The sequence below is a fragment of the Pelodiscus sinensis genome, chromosome 1 (genome assembly GCF_052426305.1).
Source record: "Pelodiscus sinensis isolate ZL-2025 chromosome 1, ASM5242630v1, whole genome shotgun sequence".
NCBI lineage: Eukaryota > Metazoa > Chordata > Testudines > Trionychidae > Pelodiscus > Pelodiscus sinensis.
In genome coordinates this window covers 297,547,934-297,565,784 of record NC_143052.1, presented here as the reverse complement: position 1 = coordinate 297,565,784, position 17,851 = coordinate 297,547,934, and the positions used below count along the sequence as shown (strand labels likewise).

Here is a 17,851-nt window from a genome sequence, read left to right as displayed (position 1 = left end):
GCGACAACGCAGCACCCTAAACCTGAAATAAGACACAATTTGTACTATGACGCAGGTAGACACGGGTAGCTATTTTGGGATACCTCCGGTATCCCAAAATAGCTGAGCAGTATAGACATACTCTGAGGCTTTGTCTACCCTATAGCCTTTTTGCAGAAAAACATATGCAAATGAGGCTAAGCATGGAATATTGCCATGCCTCATTTGCATGATTAATGAGCGCCCATTTTTGCTTAAGAGGCTTTTGCGCAAAAAGGAGCTGTATACACTGCTCCTTTTTGCACAAAACCCCCTCTTGTGCAAGAGCCATTCTTCCACATTTTTTTCCAGAAGAATGACTCTTGCGCAAGAGGGGGGTTTTGCACAAAAATGGGTGCTCATTAATTATGCAAATGAGCCATGGCATAGTTCACGCTTAGCCTCATTTGCATATGTTTTTCTGCAAAAAGGCTATAGTGTAGACATAGCCAAAGAGAAAAACTAGGGAGATTATTCACATTGGCCTTGGTTCTCCATTGCCTTACCCCTTATGCCAAGTGGGTGTACAGTGAGTTCTACCCTTGGGATTTAGGAGCACTCTCTGTCCTGCTTGTGCCTATATAAATGACTAAGCAAATGTAACTCTGATAGGCAAAACCAAACTGGGATCTCTGGAGGTTTGTGCATGATGATGAACCTCTGCCACATGATCTAAAAGCCAGCTGGCTATTAGCTAATGCTATAGAGCAGATTCTGTTATCTCTGTATTATCTATTAATGCTACTAGATGAGATAGTACACCACCCTCAGAAGGTGTGTGGGTTGCACAGGACAGTGGAGAATCAGGCTGTATTTAATCCCAACCTCACAGATCTGTGGAAGACACTGCAAAGAGTTAAATAGTTAAAAATCTGATTTAATAGAAAATTTTGTAGTGGTGATAAATGTAAAGGCTACCTTTAATGTAATGCTTCAGTCAGCAGATTTTTGCTCCCTAGCAATTACATTCTTTTTGTAATAAATGTTTACAATGTTATATGAAACTTAGAAACAGTCTCGGCTCCTGACTGAGCTTTGTGGAGATGGTAATTGAAGGAAGAGGGGAAATCAAGTTTTCTACCTTCTTGCATATTAAAAACAATGTTTTTTGGTTAAAATACATATCTGAGAGGGTATGTCTACACTACAGCACTAATTCGAACTAACTTAGTTCGAGTTAGTTAATTCGAACTAAGCTAATTCGAATTAGCGCATCTAGACCCCAAAACTAATTTGAATTAGTGTTTTGCTAATTCGAACTAGCGCATCCACACTGATTGGACGCTGGGTCGCATTTAAGGGCAGCTGAAACCTGTTCTGGCAGGGCATCAGGTCAGTAGTTGCTTTGTGTGGCTGCCGTCTGAGGCTATCTGAGGCTCGTGCTTAAAGGGACCCACCTGGACAGCCGGTTCTCACCTTTTCTGCTTGCTTGCCTACCTCACCGAGGGACAGCAAAGCGTTTTCCTCTCCACCTGCCTGTGTCGGTGGTTCCCATTCGGGCAACCGCCACAGTTGGCACCATGGAGCCAGAGCTCACCCTGGGCATGCTGCTCCAGTTTTTGGACTTGCTGCTGCAAGCCTGCCAGCAATGGGTGGGGGCTGCCTTGCACCATCTGGTGCACGTCAGCCCCCTGCCTCTCCTCCTGGCCTCCCCGGGGGTCGTGGAGGAGCGGCAGCAGCGCCCGGATGCCAGCATGCCCCGCCGCATCTGGCCTCTGGACATCAGCAGCGACTGGTGGGACCGCATCGTCCTGGAGCACTGGGGAGACCAACAGTGGACCCAGAACTTCAGGATGAAGAAGGACACCTTCCTGGAACTCTGCGAGTGGCTCGCCCCTGCTCTGCGGTGACGGGACACTCGCATGAAGCCCGCCATCCCCCTCCAGAAGCGTGTGGCCATTGCCCTGTGGAAGCTCTCCACGCTGGACAGCTACAGATCCATCAGGAACCAGTTTGGCATGGGGAGATCCACCGTCGGAGCAGTTCTCATGCAGGTACAGAACCCACTGGCCACTGGGCCGGGGGGGAGGGGATGCAGGAGAGGATTGGCCACCCCAGGGAAAATGGGGGAGGAGGAGGCAAAAGTGCCCCACACGGAAGAGTTTGGTCTGTCCCGGCCGTACTACACGCTACCTGCGGGGGTTGCTTCCGGGAGTGGGGGTGGGGTAGTGCCAGGGAACGAACACTCCCAACCACCCGGGTGCCCCAGTGATTTGTGGTTTGCTGTGTCTCTCTAAAGGTGGTCAAAGCCATCAACTGGGTGCTGCTCCGCAGGGTGGTCCGCCTCGCCGACCCGGACATGGTCATCCGGGAGTTCAGCGCCCTCGGCTTCCCCAACTGCGGGGGGGCCATCGACGGGACGCACATCCCCATCCGTGCCCCGGAACACCAGGCCTCCCAGTACATCAACTGCAAGGGGTACTTCTCCGTCCTCCTGCAGGCCGTGTGTGACCACCGGGGCCAGTTCACAGACATTAATGTGGGCTGGTCCGGCAAGGCACACGACGCCAGGGTGTTCCGGAACTCCTCCGTGTGTCAGAGGCTGCAGGCCGGGACCTTCTTCCCCGACCACCACATCAAGGTCGGGGACGTGGACATGCCCATCTGCCTGGTGGGGGATGCGGCCTACCCCCTACAGCCCTGGCTCATGAAGCCGTACACGGGGCACCTCAATGCCTCCTGGCAGGCCTTCAATACCAGGCTTACCAGAGCCCGCATCGTGGTCGAGGGGGCCTTTGAACGCCTGAAAGCCTGATTTCGATGCCTCCTCACCCGCCTAGACCTCGCTGAGCACAATATCCCTCCCATGGTGGCAGCATGTTGTGTGCTGCACAATTTATGTGAGCGGAAGGAGGAGGCTTTCCTGCCAGCCTGGATGGTTGAGGCTGAACACATGGCTGGCCAGTACGTGCAGCCCCGCACCGCCGCCATCCAGGAGGCCCAGTGGAGGGCTGTCCGGATCCGGGAAGCCCTGCGGGAGAGCTTCCAGGTGGAGGAGGAGGACTGAACTCTCCCTGCATGCCCCACTGGGGCCTTCTTCCACCCTCACCTCCTTCCCCTTTCCCCTCCCTAACCCCCCTTCCTAATGTCAAATAAACACACCTGTTTTGCCAACAAAAATCTTTCTTTATTGTACATAACTGGGGTGGGGGAGGGAGGAGTGAGGGTGGGAGAGGGGAGGAGGAAACCTGGGAGGAGGGAGCTGGAAGGGGGTGGAAGGGGAGGAAGGGAAGGGTAAGCTCAGGGTTGGGGGTCCTGCTGGCTCTCCCGTCTCGCAGCACTGCAGGTGAGGGGGTTTTGGGGGGAATGAGTGTGGAGGGTGGGGCAGGAGGGACGAGGGGTGCGGAGGAAGCGGGAGGGGAAGCAGGGGTGGGAGGAGGAGCGAGAGCTGGGGCGTCCGCAGGGGCTGGAGCAGGAGGAGACAGGAACCTGTCCACCAGGGTCTGGAAGTGACCTCCGAGGGCACGGCTCTGCTCCTCCAGCACCTCCAAGCTCCGCTGCCGAAGCCGCAGGTCCTCCCAGACCCAGGGCTCCTGGATGTGGATCTGGTGCTCCAGTAGCTGCAGGTGTCGCCGCTGGTAGTTGTCCAGGTTCCTGGTGCACATGCTGGTCCAGGTGCGGGTGGTTGTTGCAAGCGGGGTGGTGCGCCCTGCAGTCCCAGGTGCTGCAGTTGTGGTGAAACAAGAGTGGTGGTCAGTTCTCCCTGGGGACACGGTGGGTGAAACCCAGCCCCCCCTCTGCAAGGCGAGGTCGTGTGGGGAACGGTCCAGGGCCCCTGCATGACACCCAGCTGCTGCTCCATGGTGGGCAAGGCACAAACACACAGAGCCTGGATTCCCTCTCCCCCCACGCCCTCCATACCCATAAGGGGAGCATGATGGCACTCATATGTGGAACCCTCCCTGGCCTCGGATGACACAGCCGATGTGCTCTGTGGGGTGCCTCGGGGATCCTGGGTCCTGGGCAGGCTCCCTGCAGGCTCCTGGCTCTCGGCGTCCTCCTCCTCCATGTCCAGGATGGGTCTCTCTGCCCTGGAGCAGATCACCACCCGAGGGGCATGGACTGCATGAGCCCCCAGGATGTAGTCCAGGGCTTCGAAGTGAGGGCATGCCTCCAGGTCGCCCACTGGCTGGGAGGCCCTGGAGTAGGCCTGCCGCAGGTCCTTAATTTTGCAGCGGACCTGCTCCTGGGTCCGCATGTGGCCTCTGGTGGCCAGGCTGTCAGTCATGCGGCTGTAGACAGCTGCATTCCTGTGGCTAGAGCGGAGATCGTGGAGGTTAGAGGCCTCCCCCCAAACCTCGATGAGGTCCACGGTCTCCGCACTAGACCAGGTGGGCGCTCCTGGAGCCACCAGCCCCGGGCAGGCTCCTGGAGCCACCAGCCTGATCCTGGGAAGAGGCGGAGGGCTGGGTGGCAGTGGGTGGCTGGCTCATCTTGTGCCAGGTGCAGGCACAAGCCTCGTAGAATGAGGTTTACCTAGTTCGAATTAAGCACACCGCTAGTTCAAATTAAGTTCGAACTAGCGGTTTGCATGTATAGACGCTATGAAAGTTAATTCAAACTAACGGCTGTTAGTTCGAATTAACTTTGTAGTGTAGACATACCCAGATAGAGGTGTATTTGGAATGTCGAAGTTTCAAGGTTAAAATAGAGTGAGAATATCTGGGGGTCATGAATTACTGAATTTGATCATTTGAGTTGCTGTGTGTGCTTGCCCCGGGTCCTATTGGCTCCAACAGGGGAGGTATGTGTTCACCCTCACCTCTGAAAACTAGGCCCTATTTTCTCTAAAATGAAAACAAGGCCCTTAGTCTGACAGAGGTGATGTGGCAGCTTTGCCAAGTGTCCGGTTTTCGCCTTGACAGTCCGGTATCTCTGGCTGTCCAGTAAAAAAAACCCAGGCTCTGTCCAGTAAAAAAAACCCAGAAAATACCAAAATATCCAGTATTTTCTGTTTTTCTCAGATGGAAGGCCGGTGGTAACACTGTTCCCCTGCTGCATTTGGCAGGAAATGCAGAGATTTTAAAGGCACTGTGACTTTTTTTTTTTTTGGATGGTTGGTTGGTTGGTTGGTTGGTTGGTATTTTTTTTACTCAACCAATTTTTTCCCTGCCATGTTCCTGATTTTTTGTGAAAGTATCTGGCAACACTATCATCTGATGATTAATTAGTGTTTACCTACTTGGAAAATTTGGACTGCTACGCTTTCAGGCAAAATGGCTGTGTATAGTTTCAAAGTAGCACATAGGAGTTATATTTCTTCAGTAATGAGTATTACTATGCCAAATGGACAGAACACAGTCCAAGAGGGAACCAGTGAGAAAAGCAAATCAGAATCAGTGTTCTGATTAGTCCCATGGGCAATTTTGCCTCAATTATATTCTCGTTCACATGTTTGTGGTAATCCATTTTCTTTAGGGTGGCTTAAAGAACATAGTATAGTTGCATGTCCTAGATCAAATAAGTTTTTTTAAAGACCTCTAAGCATTGTAGCCATTTAACTGCACTCTGCCAAAAGCAGGTGAAATGAGAATGCTGTTCCTATGGAAGAGTCACGATAATTAGTGCATTTGTTAACAGAGAAGGAGAATTTATGTCCTGTTTGCATCTTCCTGTACTCTTGGAACACTGGCATTCAGCTGTGGTATGGCCAGGGAGCTTATATCAGCCAATGCTGCATTTCACAGCTTGGTATGAACACAGAATAATGGCCACTGATTGTTATATATGACACCCATCTAGCTGGGAACTGAACTATATGTATATTCTTAAAGCTATAAATTCCTTGATCTATATACATGAGGAAGTGGAGCAGAGACACTGTTTTTCCTGAAAAATCTCAGGAGGAAGAGGAAAAGAGAGGGGGAAAGGGAAATAGAGTTGAGATCCTTACCAAAATGTGTTTGAAAGCAAGGCCCTGCTCCTTCTGAAGTAGAGCCACTGGTGTTCTCACTGCATTTTCTTTCTGCTCACTCACCAATGTATTATCCACTGGAGACTTCCACACTCAGTATGAAGTTATAGCTCCAGTGAAGCTCCAGTGAAGTCAATGGAAAAAATCCAGCTGACTTCAGTGAGGCCAGGATCTCACCAAGAGTTTTTATGAGGGGAGTCAAGTGTATGTCAATTCTCTTATGGGAATTACAGGTTTCAAACATTGTTGTCTAAAGTTAGACCCCTAAATGCAAGATACCAGACTTTTAGCAATCCCGGGGAAACACAACTGGACAGGAATTTGGTTTCAGACCACTGTTGGTTAGGTATCAAAAAAAGGGCTGAAGGATGCTTTTTAGGCAGTTGGTGGCTGGCTGGGTTCCTGTGAAACTGATTATTGTAATGCTGCTGAGATTTAATTTCATTGTACTGATTGTACAATTAATTTTATCCTAGCACCTTCAGGCCTGGGCAGATGGCTTTAATGTTTTAAATCTAAACAAACACAAATGGGTTTAGGTGCCCAGGTTGACTATTTTGGCCCCTGTGCATGATTAGGAGGATTGATTATGCATATTTTTTTAATATGTGCACTCCGAGTCCCCAGTACTGATGATAGGCAAATAGATCCTGTGAAATAGCAGCGCATGATTTTTACTTTGGTATCATTTTCCATCAATGGGAGAATCCAGTACCCTCTGTCTGAGAGGCTGGCTTTGTTCCAGCTAGGCTTGGTGATACAGTTAATTCCTCCAGTGTCCTGACACTTTTATTTTATTTTTGGAAATGTTTAGTTCAAGGGTCAAAAGGCCTCCTGAGCTCACGAAAGTGATGACACATTTTATTTAATTACTTTTAAACAGGTGAGGGTCCACCCTCATCAACCCGGAGGCATATGTAGAAACACAAATCATAAAAAGAAAACATAATACATAGGCCAACCCTTAAGAGTGGATGCAAACAAGGACACCCCCACAACCAGCTCCCTCATAAAAAGCTTTGGTAAACAGATCGGTATGCCTTGCATTTAAACAGACTCAGAATCTGATAGGTCAGGTGTGTAGGGGTGGATACCAGAGTCAAGGGTGTGTATTCCATTTAGAAGACAAAATGTATACCAGAAAACAAACACATGTCAACTGGTGAGAGTGTCCAGTGCGACTGCCTCTGTAACAGCCATACTAAATTGCCAGCTCTGCCCCCCCACCAGTCAGGAAAGGAGACTCCTTCATTAAAAGGTGCACTACAACTGCCCTTGGATGTATGTGCCGCCATTAAAGTCAATCCAAGACCAGAATTTGGCCCTCTAAATGTTGCCATTGCAAATCAGAGCTCCTGCTATGTGGCAAACACTTTAAGCTGTCAGTGGCTCTTTGTTCAATGTATGGAAAGAGGACAACTCAATGGTTCCTTTTATGTGGTAGTAGAATCCAGACGCTAGGATGCTGCAGTATTCCATGGACCATACAGATCCATGACATCTTGCCCTGCACATTTCATCATCAATATTTAATCCAGGCATCAATTTAGTTTTAAGATTTGCTGTTCTACAAAATGTCATAGTTACTTACAGAGTACATGTACAGATTGAACCTCTCACATCTGGGACCCCTTGGTCTGGAAACATCCATGGTGCAGCAGGACCACACATGTTACTGGACTAAAGAGCCCCGGAGCCTGGGAGCGGGAGCTAGCCATGAGTCTGGCAGCCAAGGAGCCCCGCAGCCTAGAGGGAAGCACTGACCTCCCCTCGTTCAGCAAACTCCCTGGTTTGGGGCCGCTCATGTCCCAAAGGTGCTGGACCAGGGAGGTCCAACCTATATTATTACAAAAATTATGTAATGCAAAGTGTTATTTACTCCACTTATCAAATAAAGGATCTTCACTTAGCTAAAATAAACAATTGTTTGGAGCCTCCTCTCTGTAACATTCATGGGTGGTAGAACATTACCTTGAGCAAATCTCTCAAGATAAAATGCTGGCGATTAAATGTCCCATGATAAAGTATACAATATAAAATGCTTTCTGTGATAACAAATTTAATATCCTTCATCAGTCATTTTGATAGCTCTGATATAACACTTTATTCTCAGTAGTTGGCAAAATTTCCAAAGATTCTTCTGCTTGTCAGAGGGTTTGGGTACTATGAATTTGGAAATAGCTAAACTGAAAGAAAGAAAGAAAGAAAGAAAGAAAGAAAGAAAGAAAGAAAGAAAGAAAGAAAGAAAGAAAGAAAGATGGATTTATCTGTTTTAAACCTGCGCTTTGGGGTGGGAGAGAGGAAAAAGAGAACAGTTTCCAGTATTGAGTGAATTTTTCAAAAGTTTATTTGGGAAGAAAACTACTGTGTTTGCACACCTTTGTTTTAATATGGCTTGCATTTTTCACTCTTGGCAGATCCAGACTTTTGTTCGTATTGGGGTTTGAGCAACCAGTTTAAAGATCGAGAAATGTATTTGTTGGTTGAAAGTTGATTGGAGAATGTATTTGTTGGCTGAAAGTTGATTATTGCTGATTTTATTGGTGCCTAAATCAAATGAGTGAACGGGAGGAACAGAAAATTGCATTAGTCCACTCTTTGATGAGTTTGTGAAAAAAAGAGGCAAGCATAGTTCCTATAGACAATTAGATATCATAGTGATGAGCACAGAAAAGAACCCTTAATATTAAATACTAACACTTTCAGTTAAAGAAGTCAGCCTAGAATTGATGCCTTTTCCATTCAGTGCACCTAATTCTTTCCTACAGGGTATTTTGTGAGGAAGGTCTCAGAACTATAGTGATCTATTACTACATGGCAAGCATTTTATGCCACAGTTCCAAAAACAATGACTAACCATGGGGGAGGGAGGAAGAGAGGAACAAATTTAGATGCAATCTTAGCTATCGGGCAAGTAGCAGCCACTCCATAACCTGTCCAAGATTTAGTCCAGCTATCTTTATGGACTCAAAAAAATTCTATTGCAAAGAATGGAGGATCAGACCTACAGTTTGTTGATATATCAAACAAGCTACAATGAATATGTGTACAATTATTTTTACATTTCCTAATCCCTCCTTCCTTCCACACTCTGTCTTCTTTTGCACTCTCCAGGTACTTCTACACAGCAGGGCAAAAGTCGAATTAAGCTAGGCAACTTCAGCTATGTCAATTGCGTGGCTGAAGTCGAAATAGCTGGATTCAGCTTTTGGCGCTGTCTACACAGCAGGAAGTCGAAGAAAGAACACTCTTCCTACGACTTCTCTTTCACCTCATGAAATGAGGGTTACCATGAGTCAGAGTAAGAAGTCCTCCAGCATGCCATTATTTTGAAATAATGGCTTGCAGTGTAGATGCACACTGTGTTATTTCAGAATAACATTAGTTATTCTGAAATAATGCTGCTGTGTAGATGTACCCTCACTGTCCCAGAAACACTTGTCCAAAAATCATGAGATGATAAAAAACACAAGCAATTGTCTTAAAATGACAATCAGCATTCTGTGTGAAGAGAGAATACAAAACATTAGACGGAATGGCTTTAATCAGCTGCAAAAACCACTGAATAGCATTTAAAATGAAATTATACTCATAAAATGAGAATCAGTTTTGTGAATAAAAATAATGTATGGAATTTTAAGGTTTGTTTAAAAAAAGTCTCTAGACATTTCCAGACAGAAACGAAGGCATTTCTACAGTGGGCAGGACACATTATATAAAAAGGTGATTTGTGTATGGACTAAGAATCATGTTGATTAATGCAAAAGCAAATCCATAAGTCCACTGTGAAGGAATCAAGGAAAATAATCACCAAGAGAAAAAGTACCAAGGGGAATCTTTCCGCTTCAAAGGAGACTAACTATAGGCAGTGCCATCCTAATCTAGTAGCCTGCAGGTTCATTTCTCTGTACACCTCGTAATTACATGATTTACTGAGGAGTTTCTTCTTGTTTAAATTGACAGAAAGATAAACTAGGTCAATGAAACTGCACAGCCACCTCACACTTGTACAGTGCATCAGATGTTTTCACACAGGAGCTGAGTGAGAGGAAGAGAAGGTTGATTATGTTGTTACTGATTGAATCTGCTACAGGGATCACATTTAAAATGGAAAGTGTATTTAAAATGCAGTTAACTCCACCAAAACAATTAGCAAATCCCTAGAGAATATAGACACAGAATAACGGTGGCAAACTTCCAGCATACAATTGCAGGCATTCAAAATAATCTTCTGGAAATAAAACTGCTACAACACAGCAGAAAGTGCATACAAGCAATGCAGCACTCAGGCAGGGCCTTGCCCTGCAGTTACTGAAGAGGCAAAATTCCTACTGATTTTCTATGGGAGTTGGAAACACATATTTTCAGAGTTGGGCTTTAATATGTGTAATCTGTGATGTATATTCCAGTCACTTGTCAAAAGAGGCCAAAAGATAGATATTGTCCAGGCAAGATAATGCTAAACAATTCCAGAGTTTGGAAACAACATGTATCAGCAGTCCTTGAGCCAGATTTTACAGTTGCATTGTTTCGCATCACCAGCATAACCCTGCCCAAGGGACGAAGGGTCCCCCAGTCAAGCTGTAGAGCCTGCTTTAGGGCTCTTCCCAGTTGCCTCTTTCTGCTGCCAGCATCATGGAGACGGAGGGTATGCTGGGACGTTCCAATGCTACGCTGATCTTCAGCTCTGGTTTTAATCCCATGTAGCTACTTACAATCTGTCATAATTTAGAGCAAACTCAGGGCTGCCTTAACTCCACATTTCAAAACCTCTTTGTACACACACCCATCCATTTTCTGTGTGTATCAGATGCACTCTGAAATCCAGCCCATTGTTCTGGTTACCCTCATTTAAGACACAGTCAGTTCCAAAAGGAGACTTGTGGTTATTTTAGGATGCTTGATCCATGAGGTGAGTACAAATACATGTTTGCACGACAGACAGCCTTTGTCCCATATACTGGTCTCAATCATTAGAAGCCACATAGCTAACTAGATTCCATCTGAAATTAAATTTGGATTAAACAATGAGTTGGATGATTGAATTAACGTTTATAGTTTTACATGCTAAGATACAGGAAATAAAATCACAATACCCCATGGCATTAACTGATCACTGCTTTAGTCAAAAAGCAATTCCTCCCTCCTATACCATCAAAGGCTGCAAAACTGTTTAGTGTATTAAGGTGTCACATGAAGGGTAGGTTTTATTTCCTCTGAAGATCAGACATTGGTTATTGCCAAAGGCAGGATACTAGAACTGATGCAACAAAAGTGTGGGCTGGCATGGCAAATCCTACAGTTTTTTAATTATCTCAGGCTATAATAGCCTGCTAGTTTGCTTCACCCACGAACTACAAATGTGAGTTTCCCCTCCCCTTATTTTATGAATCAGGTGATTAGACAGAGGCCTTTGGATGCTGTGAATATAATGATATAAATACAAGATAACAAAAGTGTTTGAGGATGTGGAGGACCAACACAGAGGCTTTGCAGGAACATTCCAGCAGGGACGATCTGGCCTAGGCAAACTCAAGGATGATTGGGCTACCTGGCTCAACCAGCCAAACTGCCAATGGAGGGAAAGGCAAAGCAGCCAAAGAGGATGTCCCTTATTAGTTAGATAATAACTAATAATAATTAATAAAAATATTGTAATACTCAGGTGTGATAGGTTGGATCACAGAGATCCCCTTGAGACTTTCATCTGATGGGCTGAGTGAACAATAGGTACAAAATTTTTGCCTCCCTGACTCTAAGGCCTCTTCCAAATATCCTTTGCCTTCATGTGGGCATTTGTCCCATTGTAGACTTTATTTTCCCTTCTCAGACGTCTCGAGAAAACGAAACTACAAACCATTACCAACTCAGTGAATGAACTTTTTCTTTCCATATTTTTTTTAAAATGGCACGTGCTTGCTACAATGCAAGTTTCTAGAGTCATTCTGCACGTAGCTTCTGAAATGACTGTACTTTCATTAGACAAGGTAAATTATCCAAAGCCTCAAGAAAAATTAATTTTGTGGGGATGTGGAAAGATGCAGTGTTATTGGCAGAGCATAGTATCTGCTTGGCAGACATCCCCTGCCTGAGGCAGGAAATGACCCAGCTATTATCTTGACCGTGATTGCAAAGTAACTGTACATTTCACACACACCCTCCAAACACCTAGTGATGGTAGACTTTATTAGTAAACAATTCTCATTTGAAAACTGCAAAGAAGTGGGAAGCCGGTATTAACTTATGAGGATAATATAAATGTATTAAGTGCAAAGAACACACACACAAAACTCTATTTGAGGTGTGGGACTATGACAGTAATTGCTGAACTGAATATTTCTAAAAAGCCCCTTTGTTCTTATTGGCATCAAAGCTATAGTTGAACTGTGCTGCACTGTCAGCAACATGAAGATTAGAAGTGAAGATCCATGCATGTAGGAGATCAAAAGCAGTGATGACGGATTCAGTTATTATTAATAATTGCTTCCCAAGTGACCATTTTCCATAAAGATTTCTTATAATGAAGTGTTCGCTAAAGACTACTGATTGAACTGGGTATTTTCACAACAAGAACATGAATTTACAGAAGACAATTCACACATTCTTATCATAGTGTGAATATATCATTTAAAAGATATTACCTATATAAAATCTGGGCATTATTATCATCATTATTTACAAGTTTTAATGTAGTATGGAATGCTAATTTTTTTCTTTAAAACAGTTTAATTCCTACATTAGACAATTGGCTACATTAGTTTCAAGTACAGTAAGGTTTGTCTTGGTCTCTCTAAACTAGGTTACCAATTTCTTTACCCAAGTAAAATACAAGGATCACACAGCCAGGGGCTAACTTGGTCAGAAGAATAGGAATGTGGAAAGAATCCTTGCAATTTAAAAATCTAATCTGTAGGCCTAACTTTCCATTGATTTACATGGGTTAACATTGAGAATGGCTCCAGTGAAAAACCAGTGACAGCAGAATCAGAACATACTTACATTTATGTGCACCTGATTTATAAACAACTAATAAATAGCTGATGTATATCTCAAACCAATGTTAAAGTGATTGCTAAATGTGACTCAGATTTCCATGGAAGCTGCAGAATAGAATTTAGCCCAATAGACAACATAAAAACCATGACACCATAGTTTCGTTGATTTCAATCTCTTTAGGGCAGAAACATTCTCTTAGCCATCCCTAAACTGTCTGTTTGGATGCTATACAAATTAATAAATAGTCATGTAGTAATAATAAGGATAATGCTGTCATAGAAAGCCAGCACTTGTGGATTGATTCTGCTCCAATGAAGTCCATGGGAATTTTGCCATATTCTTAAATGGGAGCTGGTTCAAGCCCACTGTGCATTTTATACTATGCTCACATAGTGTAATTGACCATTTTCTATAAATATACGGCTCTAGTTTCTATTTTAAAATACAAAAATAATCACCAATTATGCAGTTTGTACATAAGTTTAAGGAAGTAAAATAACCACATTGTATCACTTTTCGTCTGCCCATTTGTATTTAAAAAGTAGCATATTCAGTATACTAAATAAACTTAAAAGACAACAAATGGTCTGGTAGCACTTTAAAGACTAACAAAACATGTAAATGGTATCACGAGCTTTCGTGGGCACCGCCCACTTCTTCATATGACCGGAGTGTTGTATGTCCAGAACCAAAATAAATGGGGGGGGAGGGGAGGGCGGAGTGTGGAAAGGAAAAAAATGGCAGGGGGGAACAAAAGGAGGCAGTGGATATTTAAATATCGAAGGGAAAACAGACCTGGTATGTAACAGGCAAAACTGATAATCTATAAGTACCTAAAAACTGGACAGTTAAAAGGAGCAGACAAGGACCATAGGATATGTCTACACTACAGCACTAATTCGAACTAAGCTAATTCAAATTAGTGCATCTAGACCTAAAAACTAATTCAAATTAGCGTTTTGCTAATTTGAAATAGCACGTCCACATTGAGTGGACCCTGAACTGAAGTTAAGGCTGGCTGGAACCAGTGCCGGCAGGGCATTAGGTTAGGACTTAGAGTGTGGAGCTGCTGCCTCAGGCTAGCCAATGGCTGTGCTTAAAGGGACCTGACCCCCACCAAGGACAGACAGTTCTCAGGGTTGCCCGCTTGCTTGTCTAACTCGATGAGGGACAGCAAAGCAGTCCTGTCTTGGAGTGCCCTTAGTGCCCACACTCGGCACATCACAGCACTCAGCCATCAGCCCAGCTGCACTTGCCGCAGGCTGCCATCCGGGGGGGTCAATCAGGGAGCTGTCAGGATCCAGGAGGCCCTGCAGGAGAGCTTCCACCCCGAGGAGCCCGCAGAGCCACCCCAGTCCTCCCCATCGGGGGCTCGTGCCCCATTCCTCCCTCACCTCCTTCCACTTACCCCTCCCTAACCCCCCTTCCTGATGTAAAAAATAAAGGACACGTGTGGTCAAAAACAGAAACTCTCTTTATTTAACAAAATTGGGGGGGAGGGGATTAACCCCTGGAGATACTGGGAAAAGGAGGTGGGAGAGGGGAAGAGAGAGGGTGGAAGAGAGGAGGGGGAAACCTGGGAGGAGGGAGCTGGAAGAGGGAAGCCAGGGGAGGAAGAAAGAGAAGGGGAAGTATAAAACTATGGTACGCCATATCTTCAGTACTGTGTACAGATGTGGTCTCCTCACCTCAAAAAAGATGTTTTAGCCTTGGAAAGGGTTCAGAAAAGGGCAACTACAATGATTAGGGGTTTGGAACAGGTCCCATGTGAAGAGAGGCTAAATAGACTGGGACTTTTCAGCTTAGAAAAGAGGAGACTGAGGGGGGATATGATAGCGGTCTATAAAATCATGAGTGGTGTGGAGAGGGTGAATAAAGAAAGGTTCTTCATTAGTTCCCATAATAGAAGGACTAGAGGACACCAAATGAAATGAATGGACAGCAGGTTTAAAACTAATAAGTGAAAGTTCTTCTTCACACAGCACATACGGCGAGGAGTCCTGTGGCACCTTATAGACTAACTGAAGAGTTGGAGCATAAGCTTTCATGGGCAAAGACACACTTCGTCAGATGCATGGATGATGAAGTGGGTCTTTGCCCATAAAAGCTAATGCTCCAACACTTCAGTTAGTCTATAAGGTGCCACAGGACTCCTCGCTGATTTTGCAGACTAACACGGCTACCCCTCTGATACTTGACACAGCACATAGTCAACCTGTGGAACTCCTTGCCACAGGAGGCTGTGAAGACTAAAACTATAACAGAGTTTAAAGAGAAGTTAGATAAATTCATGGAGGTTGGGTCCATGGCGTGCTATTAGCCAGGGGGTAGGAACAGTGTCCCTGGCTTCTGTTTGTGGAAGGCTGGAGATGGATGGCACGAGACAAATCACTTGATCATTGTCTTTGGTCCATCCCCTCCGGGGTACCTGGTGTTGGCCGCTGTCGGCAGACAGGCTACTGGGCTAGATGGACCTTTGGTCTGACCGAGTATGGCCATTCTTATGTTCTTATGTTCTAAGCTCAGAGCTCAGGGTTGGGGGTCTCACTGAACCAACTTGATTTTCATGCAAACCTGCCCCTGGGTTTGCATGTGGCCTTTGGTGGCCAGGCTGGCAGCTACCCTGCCCTAGATGGCCACATTCCTGTGCCTAGTGTGGAGGTCGTGTACGTTGGAGGCCTCCCCTCAAACCTCGATGAGGTCCACGATCTCCACACTAGACCAGGCAGGTGCCTGCCTTTTGCGGCCCTGGGCAGGCTCCTGTGAGCCGCCAGCCTAGTCCTGGGAAGAGGCGGAGGGCTGATGGGCAGCGGGTGGCTGGCTCATGCCGTGCCAGGTGCAAGGTCTGCTGGCTGGGTACTGGCAGGCTTGCAACTGGCACAAGCACTGTAGCCAGACTGTGCCCCTTTAAGGGCTCTGGGGCCGGGAGGGGGGCAAAAGAGTTTCCCTGGTTTGGCCCAGAGTGGCCAACAGGGCAACCTGGCAAGGGCTAGCCTTCAACTAGTTCGAATTAAGTGGCTACACAGCCCTTAATTCGAACTACTTAATTCGAACTAGGCGTTAATCCTCGTAGAATGAGGTTTACCTAGTTCGAATTAAGTGCTCCGCTAGTTCAAATTAAGTTCAAACTAGCGGTTTGTATGTATAGACGCTATGAAAGTTAATTCAAACTAATGGCTGTTAGTTCAAATTAACTTTGTAGTGTAGACATACCCATAGTTAGCAATTAGAGAGGAAGAGTACTAACATCAGAATCTACACGGACAAAGAATGATTGGTACCTTCATTGTTTGGTTGGTTCATAAGGTATATCAGTGTATTTCTCATGTGATGATGCTTACTATCTAGGGGTGGGTCTCCACTACAAAGTTAAGTCAGTGTAACTATCAGGCTCAAGGCTAGGAAAAATTCATTCTCTGTGGCTGTCTATACTACAGAGTTTTTTCGGAAAAACGTCCATTTTTCTGAAAAAACCCTCGCAGAGCGTCCACACCTCAAGCACGGTTTTGCGCAAAAAATCCCGAAAGAACAGAGGGTTTTTTCTGGCATCGGTATTCCTCATTCTACGAGGAAGGAGAAAATCCAAATCCAAAGGAGAAAAGTACAGAGCAAAATTCAATAGGATGAGGTATAAGATGAAGACATGAGGCTATACTCTCATTTTGACACATGGGAGATTTACACTTGCAGTTCCCATTACCATTAATAGCAGCCATGCATGTCATTTATCCCATGTACGGAGAGAAAAATAAACTTCAGAGGGGAGAGCGTATTAACAGAAAAATATATTATGCACAAAGCTTGTGGCTGCCAGTTTGTAATGAATGCAGCAGGCCCAATAGTAACAATAATGAAAGAAACCTACTTGTCTGAGCAAGAGGGCTCTCAGTATGATCCAGAGAAAGAAACCATCTATTGAACAATTCAATCTCACATCAGGAGGAGATGATGAGAACATCTATTCAAAATCAGAGGCGAAGAAAAACCTGAATTAACGTGCAGAATAAAATCAAAAGAGGGAGTAAAGACACATTGAGAAAGCTGCTTTCATAGCTGAAAACAATCACCCATCTGAAGAAAAGGGGTGAGGAAATTCAAGCGTACCCTGACTCTTGAAAAATATAGTTTAAACAGTCTGTTGTTTTGCAGCTGGAGACAAAAGGCACATAGATATTCCCTTCCTTCAAAGGAAGAAAGCAAATACATTCAAAAGTGACTGGAATAAATTAGGATTATGGGCTGACAAGTGACTCAGACTGTTCAATATAGATGTGTGAGATTGGGGACCAAAATAATCATAGAGGCTAAAGCTTTAAAAACAGTATTAAGTGGGTAGTCTGAAGACTTCTGGTGATTTTATAATGTTCAGGCAAGAAAACCAGAAGAGACAGGCAGAGCACAGGGATAGCATTACATGGTACAAACAGGCATACATCATATATGATGCCATATAACGTGTTGTTCCCAGATGAGGAGCTATATAATCTTCTGTTTCCAGAGGAGGGTGTCAATAACAGAGACATTTTTGTTTGTCAGGCCTTTTAAAATATATAACATAATCATGAACACAGCAGGTGCAGTTATCTGTAATTTTGTTTGTATTTCCACATTGGGTGATTATGGGTATGGCACAGTTACTAAGTCGTCATGGTTAAGTGCTAAATGGACTAAAATGGAAAACACAAAAAGATCCAAAAATAGGCAAAAAAATGCACAGTGTCATTGCTAAAGCATGGTTCTGAGATACTACAATTCTGACTCTGATTTGAAAAAACTAGCACTAAAAATATCAATAAATCACATGTTAAATGGATTAAAAATTACTAATTGGCAAAGCAGTTATCAATGGCGAATCCTCCTCTTCCAATAGGTGTGTTTCTAGTGGGTTGATATTGAAAATGGATTGGGCCTAAGCTATTTAAC

General features: G+C 44.9%; 1 protein-coding gene across 2 annotated transcripts in view; it reads right to left on the bottom strand.

The window, feature by feature from the left end:
* LHFPL6 (LHFPL tetraspan subfamily member 6) overlaps window positions 1-17,851 on the bottom strand; it is a 255,853-nt gene that overhangs the window by 167,095 nt on the left and 70,907 nt on the right. Inside the window, exon 3 of one of the 2 annotated variants that reach the window (XM_089775494.1) lies at window positions 366-3,682. The exons of the other annotated variant lie outside the window; for it this stretch is intronic. Coding sequence (XP_089631620.1) covers window positions 2,787-3,682 — 896 coding nt within the window. The 3' untranslated portion in view covers window positions 366-2,786. Of the gene's footprint in view, window positions 1-365; window positions 3,683-17,851 lie in introns of those variants that run through there. 2 annotated transcript variants of the gene reach the window in all.